The sequence below is a fragment of the Taeniopygia guttata genome, chromosome 4, assembly GCF_048771995.1.
Source record: "Taeniopygia guttata chromosome 4, bTaeGut7.mat, whole genome shotgun sequence".
Lineage (NCBI taxonomy): Eukaryota > Metazoa > Chordata > Aves > Passeriformes > Estrildidae > Taeniopygia > Taeniopygia guttata.
The window spans coordinates 58,366,081-58,386,075 of NC_133028.1; the positions used below are offsets into that span (position 1 = coordinate 58,366,081).

Genomic DNA, 19,995 nt, shown 5'->3' on the forward strand with positions numbered 1-19,995 from the left:
ATTTTTTTTCTATTAAAGACATCGAAAAGCCTGAAAAGTACAGATAAATCCAAGGAAAAATCATACAAAGCATAGCTGAAGTAAAAAGTTGGTTCATTGCATTGCTGCAACAGCTTGAGAAAGAAGGAAGTAAATAAATAAAGCCCCTCATTCATATTGATGAAAAGTGCTCATTTTGGTCCCAGGTTACTACTACTCTACACAAATCAGATATTTCATTCTAAATAATGAGGGAATTACATTAATTAAATCATCTCCATGAAAGGGAGGAAATCTTGATAAATTACCATAGAAAATGTACTCTTCATGTCTGTATTTCAAATGACTCCTCCAGCTTCAGGTAACACATGGGGACACAGAAAGGGACACAGGGGCTTGATGGAAAGGAGCTGTGCACCCCTGGATGCCACAGCTGCCCAGCATCCCTTTATGTGAAAGAAGTGAAGATCACACACCTCATCTGTGATGTATGCCCAACCTTCAACACTCAGGATAGAAATATTTCAGGGCAGAAACATTTCAGGATAGAAAAAGAGGAAAAGGTAGAACAAATAAAATGATGGTTACACATAAGCATTACAGGATTTCACCCAGAGTCTCTTGAAATTACAGCATATTTAAAATTTTCATTTAAAACAAGAAAATTATAAACTTCACATGCTGGAAAATCAAGTGGAATCAACAAAGTGATGCCTGCCAGAATCTGTAAAAAGCCTAAAACAAAAAAATGAGCATGAAAAATCTCCTGATTATTTTTATGAGATAGGAACAACCAATCCATCTAACTGGCTTCCTGTGGATACCACATAGGAAAAGACATGCATGTGGCAGAGAGTATTGGATGGGCAGGGCTCTGCCAGCCTCTCTCCCAGTTCTCTGGGAAGTGCATAAATATTGGGAACACCGCTTACCATCTGGATCTAATGGAATTTATAGGTTTCCAATGAAAAGTTTACCTTTAGACAGAAGCATAACCAGAAAATGGTATTTTTTATATATATTCACATATTGGCCATTCTGAGCAGAGAAAAATAATGTCCAAGGAAGAGATGGAATAATTAATAATTACTGTTGAAAACTCCTACACAAATGTGCAGTTTTACTGGATGGGAAAAATTCAGATAACAAAAGAAAATCCATCTTATTAACGTAAGATGCTTCTGCTGCATTATTTTATAGCAAATATTGTGTTTGAAAATGTCATATTGGTAATTTACTTTGTAATTATTCATTAATTCATATATTCATTAATAAAAATATACAACAACATGTTAATAGATATTGAATGGGACTCTGTAAGAATCTGTACTGGTAAGGTATATTCAAACCAGATTGGGTATTACACACATTTAGCCATATTTGCTTTTCAAAAGTTAGACTAAGTTTCCAGATATTGAAAGTTGCTGAAGAGGTAAAATGTCTGTTTTTTTCCTTTATATTTTGTTTAGTTTGTTTGTTTTTTAAAATTAACCATGTACAAAGAGTTCTGAGGAAGGAAGATGTTACAGTTGATTTATCTTGATCATGCTAGACTCCATTATAAAATTATAAAATTTCCACATTGTTTCAAAGACAGTTTGATACTCCTAGCAGGTAGTTGGCAAAGATTGTTGTATATGAGGTTGAACAGATTAGAATAATGTACAGTTCTTTCTACCTCTATATAAAAATGTAACCTAAGCTTAACAACATAACAATTATAAAAACTACACTGATTCTGGTCACAGATTTGTTTTTGGATCAATGTGACTAAGCACATTGACTATCTCAAAATTTTTACTTCTGTGGGTTTGTGGAAACACTAGCTTAAAAAATCCAAATAACACGAAAGTCAAAGTCTAATAGAGAAATGAACAGTAGGGTTCAATCACTTTCCTCTTTTGTGAAGGATGTGGGAAGGTAGAAGTTGAAGCTGGACTTCACCTTTGTCTTCCACATAACAGACTGCAGGATAGCTCCTGTGGGAGGATCCATTCAAAAAATCAACTCTCTTTCAGTGTCTTTGTAAGTCTGTTATGTCTACAATTACAGTGTAAAAATGAAGCATTAAGCTCTGCTTAAATCCACAAACTAGAGCCTGTTTGTCGTATGGATCTCACACTAATTCTCTAGCTAGTGGTGTATTTCATATTTCTTTTCCAATAAAAATTTTAGTGAGCTCTCAGGCCCAGATTTACTTCTAAGTTATCTCGGCATTATGCCAGGCTGACCCTCCAGGGCTTATTCCATTAATATAAAACAGATACAGGAGCTCCTCCCCCAAGAACCACCTCCATCCAAAATCCCATCCTTTATTTTTTATTGTTGTCACACCTGTAATGCTTTTATATGTACACGAAAACATACACACACACCCCATTAGCGTACGCAGGACTCAGACAAAAGCACAGAGACTCTGCTGAACACTGGTACATCTAGGGATAATGGACAAAAGTGAAAATATTGAAAGTATGAATTTATGTTGAATAAAGAACATCTATCCAACTCAACACAAGATTAATGCTACTACTAGCATTTCACTGTTTTGGTAAAACACATTTCTCTGACAAGCACATGATAACATTGATTTCTAATACTGTAACTTTAAAAAACACAAAAGCATAGTTCTGCTTTCAGCTTTAGATTTGATATTGTTGCCAAACTTTATTGGAAATACATTCATTTTGATTTCTACAAATCTAGCTGTGTTCAGCCATTTCACAGCTGGTGAGCAGGAAAGATACTTCTGCCTCATTTACAGATCTTGAACATGAATCAGACAATCAACTGGACCATTAGTCAAAGAGATCAGTAGCTAATGATTCCTGACAGCCACTGCAGAGGCAGGCTAAGGCCCAGCCTGGCTAGCAGTATCTGACAGTATTTTTCTGAAGCCAACAATAGGTGTTGGTAGACAGACAACGCAGTAGAGTGAGACTACAGGACTTATACCACTTCGTACCTCTTAAATACTTTCAGAAAAAAACACATAGTTCTGATGGTTACTAAATAATCACTTTGATATAGTCCAGTGAAAATAAGAGACAATAGAATTGTATGCATAGGCACTCTGCAGGTCAATGAACTCTGACCAGTAGCTGCTGCAGAAAAGCATATTTAAAAATGACAAAAAAGTGCAGTCTTTATTACCATAATTTGAGTGGTTACATGCCTGTGGCCATGCTGAGTAAGATCAAAGAAAAGTTTCACAATACAAACCCAGATGTATTCTTATTTTTGCCAAAACACAGCCTGGGAGAGGTTGGACAGCAAAAGAAAAGGGTATTGTTCATTAAATGTATTGATCACAATGTGCAGAGCTCATTGATCCCAGGAATTACACACCAGTATCAACTGAATGGCAGGCCACACCTTGTGCAATGCTAAATGTGTTCAGACATTGTGAGCATCCAGGGTAGAAGCTGCGCATATTCCATCTGTATGCTCACAGTTCAGGGATACAGAAACTGGGTGCCACGCCCAGGAAAAAGACAGCATTCCTTGATTAGACTAAACTGTTACTTCTCCCTCTTTACTTATAACTAAAATTCATCAACTCAGTCCTGTGAATGTTATCTCCTTGCCCTCAGCCATATCCACTTAGACCGGCTATAGTCTTAGATAAATTACTAGAAATACACAAATGCTGTCAATCTCCTTACAGAGACAGGAAGAATTAATCTGGAATTGGTCAAACTGGTCTGTTCCAGAACTCCTATTCCAGGGACTTTATAAAGGACACATCTTGGGGCAAGGGGCTCAGGGACAGGGGAAGGAAATAGAAGAATCTACCCAGAAGTCTGCCCAAGTCAAATGTCAAAGGGGAACACCCTTGCTGAAGACTTTCCAGAGCTAGGACATGGCTATCACTGAGGTGCTGCTTGGCTCCACTCTCTCTGTGGGTAACTAATCCGGATCACACTCCTCCTCCCGTGATCTACTGGGCTATCAAGTGCAGTGTTTACCCTCATGCTCTACAAACACTCGGCAATACATGCTTCAGATTACTTGTGTGTGCATCTGCTTGAAGGATTAAGGGAGGAAGACAAACATTTCACTCCTTCCTTAACAGTCTATCAAGATCAGACCTAAGGCTCTCTGCCTGTATCAAGTCTTGTCTGCTTCGTATAATACTCAAGGCATGTACATTTTGCTTTGATTCTGAATGGATGATATGTAAATACAAGTAACTAATTGAAAAGGTTCCTTTCCCTAGAGTAATTTCAAACTTCTATTGGCTTCCACAAGGTCAGGAGTTCACCCTGTATGCTTCATTTTGCTGCACAGAAAGCTTAAAGAGATGAAATGTACAGATGATTGAATAAAGGTTAATTTTTGTTTCAGTCTCACTGTCCTTAATTCTGGACTTCTGTGCCACCAATAATTATATTAAGTCTGACTCTTTAAACAACAACTTTGCAGGAAGGAAGTAAAAATTTTATTATTTCCTATACCTAATAAAGGGTTTTATTATTCATTCATATTTGAAAAAAATTTCAAAAAGTCACCCAGGTCCTTCAGAGCAAAAAACTATGCAAACATCAAATCCAAGTATCTTCATTTACTATTATTGTTCAATTTGAAATATCCACTGCAAGAGACATTGCCCTAGTAAAGGTTACTGCAATCTATATTTAGGACAGGAATGTAATGTTTTCCAAGCCAGACATTGTTGACATATTTCTTCAAAATAAAGCATGGCTTAACAGTCTGGAGTGAAGAAGCTTCATCTGTTACCCTTTAACAGCAATATAAGAGGAAAAAACAGTTTATGTATCTTTTCCATCCTGACAGATGTGACAATAGCTGGAAACACTGTGCCTGCCAAGAGCTTTTATCAAGTATGTTATAACAACTAGTAATAAGTGTAAATAATAAATGGCTACGATCTTTTGGGAAATGGTGGCAATACTAAACAATTTTTGGTGCTTGCTGATGGGAGTCTGCTAGTCCTGGAATTCCCTGGCTTCCCAGTAGAGTTTTGGCCTGACAATAAACAATAGTTTAATACTTTATCTAATCCCAGCCAGGAGGTAAGTTCAACAGCAAGCTTTTGCAGATGTTCACATCCAATAATCTATTCATAATTGATGAAACAGGGAGGTCAGATGTAATGGTTGCTACTATTCCAGCAACAAATAAATGGTTATTGACAAAACAAGGCAGTGTGGCGCTGAGTGCTGAGCAGTGACAAGCATGAAACAGTGCTGAGACAGAAGTAGTGATGTGAATACAGCCCTTCATCTTGAGAATTCCTCTATGTGATGTGTGGCACCAGGGCCACTCTGACACATAAGCAGATGGAGGTGACTTGTAAAGGAAAAGTGAGATTCTGCAAGTACATAAAAGACAAAGGCAGAGCAGGGGGAAGAAACAAGGAGAAAAGGGTTGACAGGACTGGAAATTGGGGTAAGTGCAATAATGTGAATTGTTAATAAATGTTTTTGTATAGCAGGACTGTGATCCAGATGTCTGGACTGCCTTTATCAGATTGTTGTGTTTACATGAATGTACCTGGCTGTCAGATCACTGCAGTCTGCTAAGACAATAGTATCATAATATATATACCTGCATGCTTAAATGCCCATTACTTCTTAGACAAAGCACCTATAAATATTCTGCTTCATACTTACTAATATCTTGAACAAATATTTTTAACGACACAATTTTTTTCTAGATAAAAGCAAACAAACAAACAAGCAAACAGTTAAATTTGCATAACAATGGTAAAAACTGCAGAGATAAACTAGGAAAGTATGAAATCAATTTAAATTAGATAATGTAGTGGGTACTTTTCTGCAATCTAATGTAGAAGTTCAGGAAGAGATCTCATTCAACTGAAAACCATATATTCTTCAAGTTTTAAAACCCATTTAATGCAGTAAAAGTATTAATAGACTATTCTTATTGACTGAATAAAACTTGAGTAATTTAGATGCCAATAGACACTTGAGATCTTTTGCACCCATTTCAGTGCTAAAATATAGTATTTCTACAATGTTTACTGTGTAATATACTAGTATGAAAACCAGCTGAATGAAATGGGGACCTTTACTGGTATATTCAGTCACAAAAATATTTCAGACAGAAATATTTTAAATATTAATATTACTAAAATAATTTAAAGCACCAAGGAATGTGAAATCGATTTCTTTTGAAGTACAATTTATTTCACACTTTGCTACCAATTCTTTTGATCAGCTCTGAAATATTACATAAGCTGAAAGCAAAACAGCAAAACAAATTGCTTCTAGCAAGGAGGCACCAAGATCTCAGTTTTACACAGACACGCCTCAGTGTTTTAACTTCTCAGGCTATTTATCTATCAAATGATAAATTTTAAATTCTTCAAAATCTAATGCCTGAATCAAGACCTACTCTCCAATTTAGTCATCGATGGTTCTGATCAAGCAAAATTGTTAAGCATTTGTTAATACCTGAACATATGACTTGTCCCCCCAAAGTCATTGAGAATAACTGAACTGAAATTTAAACACATATTTAATAAGTGAATTGCTGTAGCCTGAACTGTACCAATTTGAGAAAACAATCTAATTTTAAAAGCTCTACTTTACAGATTTTTTAAAATAATCTGTTCATTAGAATTAACTATACAATGGAAAACAAAACCTCCCAGATTATGAATATATTTGTATTTAAGTACTGAAATTTTTGGATTTGTACAGTGTGGATACAAATGATCCCTTTATCACAACACATTAAGAGTCTGACTTCTGTAAGTAGATTATCTAACAAAACTAGAAAATTTATCTTGCAGTTCCTCAGCCATTTGCTACAGCCCTGAGTATAGAATGTGCAGTTTCACTACAGACTGGCAGTTCCTAGGATCTTGTATGTTACTGTTATCAGATAACAAACTATGGATTTAGACATGCTGTAGCTATACCTTTCCCTCAACCATGTGCAGCATTTATGTTCTGAGACACAGCACACCTAAGCTAAAACTCCGATGTGGGAATGAAATGAGGGAAAATTTTACATTGGCAGGTGCTTAAAAAAGAAAAAAGGAAAATGTAGAACAAGAAAAAAAGAAGCATATTTTATTAGCTACTGTAAAAAATGTTTCAGTAGATTCCAGAGGAAATGCCTAAATCACATCCTGTAAGTGACAGAAGACAGTTATTGGAGTTTCAGAAATCTCAGTCAGGACAGGTCAGCTGTAACCTATATGCTGTAGCAATACTTTTCCCTCAACCATGTGCAGCATTTATGTTCTGAGATACAGCACACCTAAGCTAGAAATCCGATGTAGGAATGAAATGAGGGGAAATTTTACATTGGCAGGTGCTTAAAAAAGAAAAAAAGGAAAATGTAGAACAAGAAAAAAGGAAGCATATTTTATTAGCTACTCTAAAAAATGTTTCAGTAGATTCCAGAGGAAATGCCTAAATCACATCCTGTAATTGACAGAAGACAGTTATTGGAGTTTCAGAAATCTCAGTCAGGACAGGTCAGCTGTAACCTTCTGTCCCAGAAGTATGCCCTGTCTAGCTGTGTCCCCAGTCTGGCTGCCAACCTGCCTGGGAAAGCACAAGGAAGAGCCACCTGCACTGGGCACAGCAGCGGAGAGCACGCAGAGGCTGTTCCATCCCAGCAGCCACACCAAAAAGGTGAGACCTGAGCTGAGGCTCCATGACTGCCAAGCGCTCTGCCCACCACGCCTTGTGAAAACCAGATGTAAAGACATTCTTATCCCCTAGTAAAGCAGTTTAAGGAATTTTTATGGCTTTGTCCTCAACTTTTCAAGATACTAGAGCTGAGCAAACCCCCAGTAAGTGCAGTTTGCTTCTTTTGAGTTCAAGCATAACAGTTAGGAACAATTTCTCTGAAACAATTCAGAGTTATACGAACAATTCTCTTGATCTTAGAATCTCTTTTACAATGTAAATATACTTTAACTAGTATTGTACTAGTACTGCACACCCCTCCAGCTCTTTTCCATACTCATACAGAAAATGTGTCTAAGCGCCTGCATGTGTATAAGGCAATAATAAAATAATAAATAACTAATGATTAAATATTACAATTTATCATTTTGAAGTTGAGTCAAAATAGTACCAAAAATAGATTTTGAAGTTTGGGAAACCACATTTGGTGTGTTAAATAGCTTCTAAATGCAGGATGTTTAATATATATATTTTAAGTAAGGCTACACAATCTTGTAAATATATATAAATGAAGAATCTTCCATACATTTCAGAAGTAGAAGTAAACAAAACAATGTCATCCAGGCATAGCCCTATTTAAAACTGAGGTTTTAAACTTTTTGTCACCAACTTTTATTCAGATTCTTTAGAACACCACTGGGCAGATAATTCTAACATTCCAAAAAGATTTATCTAATGGACTGAGCACTCAAACTTTCAACTCTAGTCCTACTCTTCTGGGGTGTGAGAATGAATAAACTGAAAACTGTAATGCATGAGATGGAAATCCAGCCATTCATGGTATTTTGGTAGCTGTTCTTATGGGACATGGGACTCCTGAAGAGTAGGGTCAATATCAACAAGTTGCTAGAACATTAATTGTTACTGTGGGAAAACATGGAATTGTTATTTTTCTTACAATCAGGTAATAGATTTTTTAATGTATTTAATATTTTTTGTTTCTTCTGCTCTATAATTTTTGTCATTCTGCAGCAGGACTGCATTTAAGAGTGTTTTCTTACAGAGGATGTTCTTGTGGCCCATTTATCTTGATAAAAATCCACATTACTGAAGGAAGTTTGAAATAATTTCCATTGAAGAGAATCTTTGGATGTGTATTGTGAGTCCCCATTTGAGAGGGTTTTTTGGGGGGGTAACAATAATGAAAGCTTAAACTCAAACTCAGTGGCCTATTCAGACACCACTGACTTGAAGTTCAGCCTTCTAACTTCATATGCTCATTCTTCTCAACAACCTTACTCAATATTTGCGAGAAAAGAGAATAACATTCACTCTACCTTTTGGAATTCTTTTACTTGCTAAGATCCTCCTTGATTTAACAAATCCACTCATCCATCCATCCATATGGGCACAATACATATAATGAGATATAAATACTGTAATCAGATAAAATATACTGTACATACTAAATTCAGAATATCTGTACCTCACTCATATTCTCCCAGCTGCATGAGAGGAGACAAAATTCCTGGTTGTTTTGACAGAGACTTTTTCAGAAATTAAGTTTATGGCCATTAATCACCTCTGATTGCTGTAACAGGGTCATTTTGAATGTGGAGATGTCTGCAAGTTCATAAATTTTCTTGATAATTTTATGCCTGTGGCTTGTGTATTGTAATTCTGACAGTTCATGCAGACAGCATTATGTCATAAATTACCACATTTAGTTTGGCATGAGTCTCAGTACTCATGAACACTGCCTCTATTATTTAAATGTGTAACATATCTGAAGCACAGGATTCAATGTCCAAAATAAAGGAACACTTAGGAAAAACTCTAACAGGAGGTTGGGACTGGATTTTTCCTAATGATTTGGGATGAAACTGTAATTGAAAGAGAAAAATCCACTATACACTATACTTCGAAGAATTCTTGAAAGCCCAGTCTAAGAGAAGAAAAAATTCCACATCAAGCATTAGATTGTAATACCTTATGCAAGATTTCTAATGACACAGAAATATTTCACTTAATATTCTGCTTTCATAATGAGTCTGAGGACAAAACAAGTAAACAGTAACTTTTACTTTAAAATTAGCTTAGATGAAGAACTCTCCATGACAAAATCTATAAGGTTTAATATGAAATCCATATAATGCAAACTATTAATATTTTGTTGTAAAACCATTAGGCTTGATTATAAAATCAGAAACCAGACGATATGAAAAATATTAGGAACATACCCCAGTGTTATTGAATGTAATTAGTTCTCAGGATTTAAAACTTTCACACACTTACATTTTTACATCTGAGTAGTTCCACTGAAATCAATCATATATATCAAACCAAACTTACTTATACAGATAATACACCAAAACAAATAATGTTAAACACCAAGTTCCTAGCAAATAAAAAACATTCTCTAACAAAACCAGCCCATTTGACACAAAATGACTGCATTTTTTTATAGAATAGGCTGCAGCTTAATCATTTCAGTCTTTAATTACTGCATCAGATAATGACTATTTTGAACATATGCTTCTCTGCCCTGCTAGAAGACATGAATGAAAGAGATATGCATGATCCTGTGTGTGCATGTTGGGGGAGGGAGGCTAAAGAGCAAAAGGAACCAAGTGGCAACAATTGGAGGAAATGGTGCCTGTAACAGCTGCTCCTTTCAGATTCCCCTAGAAGGAGACTGCCTGAGGTGGACCATGGCACAAAGGGATAAAGAAGATGAAAACTGATGCAAAGCAGGGAAATAACTGCTGAGACCCCCGAGTCTACATCTGAATAGTCCCAAGCTGTGTGGCAAGACCTCTTTAGCATGCTACAGAAGCTGGTGATGAACTACATATTACCATGAGGCAAACTGGCTCCTAGCAGTATTGTCTGCATGTTATGTGTAATGATAACCAGTGGGCCCCTGGGAACAGGAGGCAATGATTTCATCTCCGTAAGCATCTGAGCTCCCCTTGGATACAGAGACCATTAAACTGAGAACAGAAGGGGAAATTTTAGGCAATGATTTCCAACCGGAGAGTGAAGACAACTTCTGCTCAACAGTACTATCAACCACGGATATTTTACTGCTGCCTATATCGACCACTGCAAAGGACAAAAGGAGCTAAAACTGTACCCCTTTTTCTTCATCCCAGAGAACACAGTGTATTTTTTGAACAAAAGTACTTTAAAAGCTTTTCATGTAATATTATTGGCAATGCCATTATATTAGAAAATGACACTGTATTATTACCACTGAAAAGTATTGGTATTTCCATTACTGTTAAAATAACATTTTATACTTTTAACATAATATATAACTTGTTTTTCTATTACAAAGACCTTTGTGCCTTGCTTTCCTTAACTGTGAGGTAGTTTTGTAGGACTGAAAAAATTAGGTACTACCTATTGGTTACATATTTAAAATGAGTAGCAGTACATTAAAAAATTCAGGGTTTCAGAAGCTTCCTTAAAAAAAAATCTGCATGCAACAAAAAGAAATGAAACTTCCAAATGACTGCTGTAAGTTTTTGACAAGAGACACAGGGGAGCAATGAAGGGAAAGGAATAGCTACAAAATGTAATCAAAATTGATTCTGAGGAAACAATGCCAGGACAAATAATATTTTTGACATTTTCAAGGGTAGTTTGATCCTTTGTATATTCTTGAGAAATTAAGATGCAGGCTTCTTCATTTAGCACACTTGTTTATCTCGCTGCTCTTCAGAATTCACACAGTATATTATGTGAAATGAAAAGTTAAATTAAGTTTCTGAAAGTCTGAGAAAAGTTGCTCAGGTAAGAATGCCAGCATATTTGTCAGGCAAAAAACAATTGCAGATAAACTGAAGTATAAAAAATTCTGGTCTAATCTATCACACTGACTTCTTGTAAAAGATCAAATATCATATTCTCATTGCTGTTGTAACTATTAGATACAATTTTATAAAATTATATGGAGCTTTTTAGTTTTGAAATATTTTTACATTCAGCTACAGGTTTAACTGCAATTCACTGAGAACAGGCTCCCCCTTTCCAGCATTCAATTGATTTATGCAGAAGATAGGACTTACAGCATTGAAGAATAATGTATAAAGGTGATCAGTAACTTCTAAAAAAGTCGTAACAAAAATGAAATCAGACAGAAATCTACAACACCTCCTACACTGCAAGAGCCAAGCAAGTAATTTTGATACACATGCTGAATTCATTCTAGGACTTCTATTGGTCTGTTTCTGAGAAAAACAAACAAAACAAAAACCATCACAACAAATACCCACAATGAATGCCCTCTATAAAATAAGTTCATTAATAGAATACTGAGTCATTCTGCAGTTACAAGAATAAACAGAAAGAGAAATCAATTGCAATAATCATGAACAAAATATTCAAATTTATTTTCCACAGAACATTTCTAAGAGGATCATGGAGGACTGTGACTGATGACTGGCACAAAAGAATCAAGTTGCTGCTAATCTTTCCTCTCACACTGACCTATGAGGAAGCAGGGAAACCCCTCCTTCTAACTAGAATTACACATGCAGAGCTCTCACAGTATTAGAATTATTAAGGCTCAAGGGAAACATCAGAAGAGGAGTTTGAACTCAACTATCCACATTAGGAATTGCATCAGCATTACAGCTTTTCAAAAGCAATTAATATTTCTTCTAAATTACTGATATTTTAACAATATGAGTGTGTGAACTGATATATTTTTCATTGTTTCTCACAAATACACTGTACCAAACTAATTTGCAAAACTGGTGTTTTAAAAACCTAAATAAATAGAGACTGTTTGATATTCACATATATACAAGAAAAGCAAGGCTATTCACATATAACCTGAACGGTCAATTTATACTATTTCTACAGATCCAAGCATGAAAACCTGGACTCAATCAGTTCTGGAATCTATTGGAACTACAAATGCTTGAGCCACATGGATCCCTGCCTATAGAACTAGATAAAGTTATGAAATGTCCATGAGCCAAGCCTCTCCAAGATTTTTGTATTCTGCAAATGCCAAACATGCTGAGGAGGCAGAGGAAGACATTGTTCCAAGATTTTTGTATTCTGCAAATACCAAACATGCTGAGGAGGCAGAGGAAAACATTGAGAAAGCTAAATCAAAGAATAAACTTACTGCTAATGCTGTCTCATGCTCTCCAGAAAAATGATATGCTAGACTTAAGCAATAGGCCGCTTCTCCGTGCATCTTTATATCACCTCCTAAAGGAAGGGTAAAAGGTAGAGTTACCAGCAGGATCTGAACAAAATGACATTGGTACAGACAGCTCTTTCAGGTTCTTAAATAAGATACAGATGTTAAAACACTGTAGTAAATTTTTCCCTTTCCTTACCCCCACCATGTAGCTCTTTCTGAAAACATACAGTGGTAATTAAAAATAAAGTCTGTGGAGTTCACCAAGGAAGTTCAGCAAAGTCAGAAAATATCTTCCAGTAATAAAGTACAATCAAAGTAACATGTGTAAGGTTCTCTGACATTAATTGTTTAATCATAGTGTCTTCACTATGTGTCTTCACTTTAGAAAATAATACAAGTCTCTCTATATATACTCAATATAAAATAGAAGTGGGTAGAAATAGGTAACAAACCTTAATCTATAAACACAAAATGTATCTCACATTTTGCTAATGTGAATCTTGGTGAAACACCAGAGAGAACCACCAATTGACCACTTTCAGCTTTCTTATTTTCCTGTCTGTTTTACTAGCTACTGTAGGGTTAAAAAGCTAAAAAAAATGGATAACTTATACTTGCAAGCAGTACTTAAAGAAAATTCTGGACAGGCTGTTGCTAAAGTGCATCCCACTTTCCATGCCAGATTTTATTTCACTGATACTAGTCTAACAACACTGCTTGCTGGTTCTTTTGCATGGCTCCTTCAAGAGAAAATAATCTATTTGATACCAAAATAAACATAAACTAATTATGTAGTCCTTAAAGTATCACATTATATTTAAAAATTTCCTCCCAGAACATGAGCAGCTCTAAAAAACCCTGTAGATGAAATTATATTAAAAATAGCCAAAAATCCAATTTTTCTATTGCTCAATATCCATCTGCTCCAACACAATAAATAGCAAAAAATCAACCTGAAGAAAAATGTATATCAAGGTATTTTGCAAAATGCATAAATAAATATAGTTGCAATGAAAAGGGAGATTGTCTGCTTACAGTTGTAGAATTTTCTGTCCAAACACACAGAAGTCTACACCTAGTTCAGAAACTCTCTGAAAGATAATTGGTGAGGCCATAGCAGTGGCATATAGTGGCATCTATAGCACTTAATATGTTACTCACAATTATGAAAAGCCTGTAACTCAAAAACCTGATGGTCTTTTCTAATATTCAATATCCATTAAAAGGCATAGTAAGACAAAAGGATACAGAAATACAGTTTCACAGAAGAATAGTAAATTAAAAGTCGCTAGGGACAAAGAGAACATTCTTCCTTGCTTAAGAGGGTTTGACAGTCCGAAGCAGGTAATAGCTAATCCTAATTCCTAAAGTGCATAAACACAGATGATGGTCCAGAAGGACAGAATGGACATTACAGATAACATCCAGTAGCCAGTATGGCTCTGGAATGAGGACTAGAGAACTCCTCAGAAAGAAGTTCCTAAAGCTTAAATTTAAAGAGAACAACAGCTTCTATTTTGTGCATAGCAATATGTGCTACATGCCTCAGGAAGCTGTGAAAGTGATTGATTTGAAGTTTGAAAAAAAGGGAACCAGAACACCTGCCTGGTCAAGGTAAGTTTTGGAAAGATGTAAGATCCATTTTGCCAATCATTTAATATCCAGCAATTTTCACTGGCATTAAGAAGACATTCATATGTAATTTCATAGCAGTCCTTCTAGTTACTACACCTAATATTAAGAGGAGTTTAACTGTAGCTGTAACTTAAGTATATATTACAAACAATAGCTGTAGAAAACACTACAAGCTGGTATTATGACCTATACAGTCACAATGTTATTTGTCGCAGAACTTACTTTTAAATTTGGAAAATATTTTCATTTTTTGCCATTTTTGACAGTTTATCTATTCCAACTACTAGTAAAAGACTGGGTCACAGATTAAATGTTTGACATACATTATTAAATTTAAAAAAAACCTAATGGATCTGCTGATAAACATTGAATTAATATGTATTTAAACAAAAACCTTCTTCATTGTGAGAATGTTTGAACAGTGGTAAATCTTTCCAGAGTGATTATGGTGGCTCTGCCTGTGGAAATACGGAAACCTGACTGGATGTAGCCTGAGCAGCCTGCTCAGGACAACCTTATGAGTTCCAGAGGTTTCTCTTCCCACCTCTGCTGTTCTGTGATTCTATAATTTTCTACTTTAGTTTTAAAAGTATTTATGTATATTTAGGTAGAAAATTTTGTGTGCTTATGATAAAAACCTATTTTTTTTTCAAGTATAAAGTGACTATGTAGAGTGAAAAGGTAACTTTTCCAGCAGATTATATCAGTTAAAAACTCACAAATCAGTAGTGACTAGCCAATCAAAATCCATGACCTCAGCTTCCATCAGTGACTTCATTTACTGATCATGGGTTTACAGTTTTGTATTATTGTTCCCACACGGTTGTCAGGTTTTTTTTTCAAGATAAAGCTTTAAGGAACCTAAAAGTTTCTTTGTAGTCAGCAAGAAGGTATTTCTACTTCAGCGAGATCTGCAAGCGTTATTGATAACATAGTGAAATTTATAGCATTTGTCTTTGAGTTTCATAGGAAATAATCACCTATTCAAACCCTTGACACTTTCTACTTTACATTTGGAAGATCATGGCCCACGATCAAAATCACTGAAAGAAGGAATGGGAAAACATTGTTTTCCACCTACCTTCTTTTGCCATCTTTAAAGCTTTTAGTAGCATTTTGATGGCCTCTTGGTGTTCTTGATTTTCCAGCATTTTGTCTGCTAGCAATGTATAAATTCTCCAGAGATGCTGACATGCCAGTGAAGCGTAAGTGTGGCCTGTTTCATCCTTCCAAGATGAGCCCTCTGTTAGCTGATAAAATGCTTCAAAATACTCAGCAGCTTTTGTAACATGACCTGAAAAACATAATTCCTAATTAAAATCAGTGCATCACCAAAAATTGTTAAAGTTTGTAGTCTATAATAATTTTATCACTATAAGTAAGTTAGCCAAACATTCCACAGATTTTTCAAGACTCTTCAATACATAACCCAAAGATAGCTGGAAAATACAAGCAAATTTCACAGTACCCTGTAATGCTCTTATTTAAATTTATAATATTTTAAATTAGCTTTCCTTTGTAAATTTCCAATGTTAAAGGGGTGTGAGTCCATGGATGCAAAGTTAGGATCTTCTAGAAAATAAATTTATTCTAGATTCGTAAAGCCTTTGTAGTTCTCATATTTCAAAATCACATCTATGCATAAATAATCACAACTGAAATAATTCCTCAAGTTTCTTTTTCCATAATGAAAACCTGTGGTGAAAGATTTGAAGTGTGGGGGGATAAAGGTATCAGAACTGTGGGGAAAAACAAAAAACCTTCATTCAAACAAATTAATCAATGAAAAAAAGTATTAGCATGCAAAGCAATTTATTCAACAGTTATTGCAAGGCCAACTCTGGTGAGTTTATCTAGTAAGAGCATTAACCATTGATAGATTAATTATTGAGCCTGAAGTAATATACTCCAAGATCTTCAAATGTAAGTTACTCAAACATCTTTAAGGCAAAGGAAAGTTTGAAGATGAAATTTAATTAATTTTCACATTCAAGTAGTTTTTTCTCTACCTTCAGCTGGATTTAACTGTGTGCATAAAATTCAACCTAGGAGATTTCCATATCTGCTGGACAATAAAATTCAAAGCTCTTTGAAAGAACAGAAAAGCTTTTCCTCATACATAATGGGTATTGCTGGGAAGCAGGTAAGATAAAATTTACAGTAAAATTAATTTTAAAGAAAGCATTCTGGTCACAATATCTTGTTCAGCAAAGACTATCATGTAGGAGGGAGAACGGTGAATGTGACCATGCCTTCATATGTTTGTGTGTGATGGAGAAATCTTGTTCCATAGATCATCAATATATCAACTGTATTTCTATTAACAGCTGAAAAAAAACATACAATAGGTTCATTTATATGTTTGCAGTTTGCACCTCTTCTGAGATGTGATATTGCTGTTTTGCAGTCTTTTTTTACAGTGCTGAATTCAAACTGCAAAAAGAACCAGGAAGGAGAAAAGTTGTTTCCCAGTCATAGGAAAGGAAAGGAGAAAAGCTTGGAGAAGGATCTTCTTTAAGCATTCCTTGAGAAAATGAGGTTATCTCCCCAGGCCTCTAGCCAACCTAGAGGCAGCAGAACAGCTATGACAGATTTCTCTTATTAACTCAATTTATATTTGTCTTTTGCATGTTACCCCTTTATAACCATGCTTTCAACTTTGCAATATATAATATAACTCGTCATTATTAGAATTAAATTTATTTTCAAATTAAGTTTCTCTGATGATTAAACCAAGTTCAACTAAAACTGACAAGCACAAGAAACTCCTCTTTCAAAGATACAATTTAATTAAATGAGTGTCATATGGCTCTACAGCCTAAAATTAATGTAAGAATCCCAGAGGAGAAATCAGGTGCTGAAGAATGCAGTGCCAGGTGAAAGCGGAGTCAGCAGATTTTATTCAGTTCCATTCTACCTATGGATGGGTATTGGAGAGCTGGCCCAAAACACTGGGAAAACAGGAAAAGTTCTATACGTTCTTTCCAAAATATCACACGCTTAACATCAGACTGCACAAATAGAAAGGCAAATTATCACAATCAGTACAAGCTGTTTACAGAGTCCCTGACAGTAGATGTAACAGAAAATAGACATGTAGATGAAAACCCTTGTCTATTCTCAAGAGGCATCCAATTTGATTTTGTCTATCCAGTTCAGCTAACTTCTTAGGGCACAGAATTCCAGCTACCTAAAGTTGCTAAAGGCAGATTTAAGATATTGAAGAAAATCACGTTGGGTTTGTGACAAATGATTTAAAGTAGAGTTAAAATTTAATATTGATAGAGCAAGCACTTTGTTCATTTGGTTTCTCATAAGCTCATACTATCTTCCTTGGAATTCTCCCCGAAGTTCATTAATAAATAGATTGTTCTTTTGAAAGGGTATTATCATACTTTTGAGTCATTGGGATAAACTACATGTTTAATGGATCCTTTACTAGAATTTGATTCATGTGTTACTCAAAAACTTCCAGGAAGAATGGGAAGCAGCAAACAAACTGCTGTTCAGCTTCATGGTGGTATAACCATGAAGTTGAACAGTATCTGAGTTTCTCTTGACACTGCAACATGATCACTTCACAGTACACATTCTTTAGGTAAATAAAACTTGCAATCTCAAGAACTCCTGTTCAGGTTGTTAGAACGATCAGGAGTGGTAAGCCCTACCCAAGCTCCCCCTCTTGCAGTATCCCCTTGAGAAAGTTTCTATGAGATCAGAAATGGAACTCATACATTCCATGCCCCCATAGCTCTCAGGACCTAACCCTAAGAGCTGCGACACAACACTACTTATGCCAGATCTTAGTGAAATCTCTTTGGAAACAATCAGTATACACCAAGCTTCAAAACAATAAAGTAATATGATTTTTTTGGTAATATACAAATGGATCTATATTACATCTGGCTTCACTGAATTAGCAAGAAAGATTACACAGTAAAATGTAAATAATCTGCTCACAGAAATACTAAGAGGAAAGTGATGCACAGAAAGCCAAAATACCTGCTCGTTTCCTAAACAAGGAAGAGATGGAATTCCTGACATGAAATCCCTTACATGGCTGGGAATTTGCTTAATGAAGATGCTAACAAATAAAAAGAGCTATTTGGAGACTTCTCTAATTCATGGAAGGTAAAACATTTTAGACTTTGGAATTCATTCTTCCATGAAAATAAACCGAAATCCTTTGTTGCCACTGGCAAATGACACATCAGCCTATTTATTTAACCCATAATGCTTCTGTGAAACTCAAATATTGTGGGAAAACTATTTTTCAGGGGGCTGGTGAGTTTAGTCCCTGTCATGAGTCAGTTCAGCTGGAACTGATCAGGCCAGTGCATTCTAATTTTTAAACACTGAATTGCTGCAAGTGTTGCTGCAGACATACATAGAACGCCATCTGAAAATATTGAAAAAACATTAAAAGAAAGCAATTAGCCAATTGCAGAACATTTATGAGAATAACAGCATTTTTATCTCAGGCAGTGACAAGGCAGAGTTTTAAATTACTTTTATTATGAACTGAAAAAAAACAATTCCAAGAAAAGCAAAAAGAGAAGAAAAAACAATGAAGAAAGAAAATCACTTGAAACAGCATGCAGAAATGTATTTTTATAGGTCTAGGAATTCAAAAAGAAAATCAAGAAGGTGTTTCTAGGAAATCCATGTTGGAAAAATCTATTTGGAGACTGTTACACATAGCAGTAAAGCTATTTTCAGTTGGCAACATTAATAGCACTTGCATATTTATTTTCACACTGCCATGAAGAATTTATCTCAGTGGATACCAAATGGAGTTGGAGATTCTCTGATGTCTCTCTTCTCTTCTTATAAAAGGAATCAAAAACTCGAATGGTAACTCTTACAACATATGTACTACCACTACCAAAATTTTACACTTTTATAATTTTTATAGTTTAATATAATTCAGGGTTTAACAAGGGAAATCCCATCAGCAACAGCTTAATCTTAAATATGGGAGGCAAACATTGTCACAATATAATTCTGGGAGTAGAAACCAGTTTTAAACAATTATATATGAACAAAAAGACATTCTGACAGATTTGTGCTACAGTTTTCACTGAATTGTTTCAAATTAAAACTATTATTTAAGCAAAATAATGCAATTTTGTAAATATGGAAGATAAATGTTTTTAGATAATCTAATCATTCATTTATAATTCTCCTTCTTAAAACCCAATCCAAAAATACAGATTTCTTATATCAAAACAGATACCAAATCAAAAGGGGTATATATGGAGACTACTATTTTGCCTTTTTTTTAAGTAGAAAGATTGACTAGATATTAACACAAATGGGTTTAAATGCGAAGCTGCCATAAAAGCAGGCACATAAATGTAATTCTCCCAGCCGCTATTTTGATGCACATTTTTGATTCCATGAATATTTTATGAAATGGCCCAAACTAAAGCCATATAACATTCCTGCATTACTGATGCTTGCGCCCGTAAGCTACAAACATTAGAGGCATGATTGAGTGCATTAAAATGAACTCATTCAGCAGTGCATTGATTACTTGAAGGAGAAAAAAAAAAGTTATTCCCACTTAAGAAAATAGCACACAAACCT

At 35.1% G+C, this 19,995-nt stretch overlaps 1 protein-coding gene across 3 annotated transcripts in view; it reads right to left on the minus strand.

Annotated features, from left to right (window-relative positions):
- The window catches only part of TTC29 (tetratricopeptide repeat domain 29), a 176,667-nt gene that overhangs the window by 54,375 nt on the left and 102,297 nt on the right, over positions 1-19,995 (minus strand). For all 3 annotated transcript variants that reach the window (XM_030271881.4, XM_041715963.2, XM_032748208.3), the window contains 2 exons: positions 15,488-15,700; positions 12,751-12,836 (listed from right to left, as the gene is read on the minus strand). In XM_030271881.4, the coding sequence (XP_030127741.4) occupies positions 12,751-12,836; positions 15,488-15,700 (299 nt within the window). The remainder of the gene's footprint in view (positions 1-12,750; positions 12,837-15,487; positions 15,701-19,995) is intronic.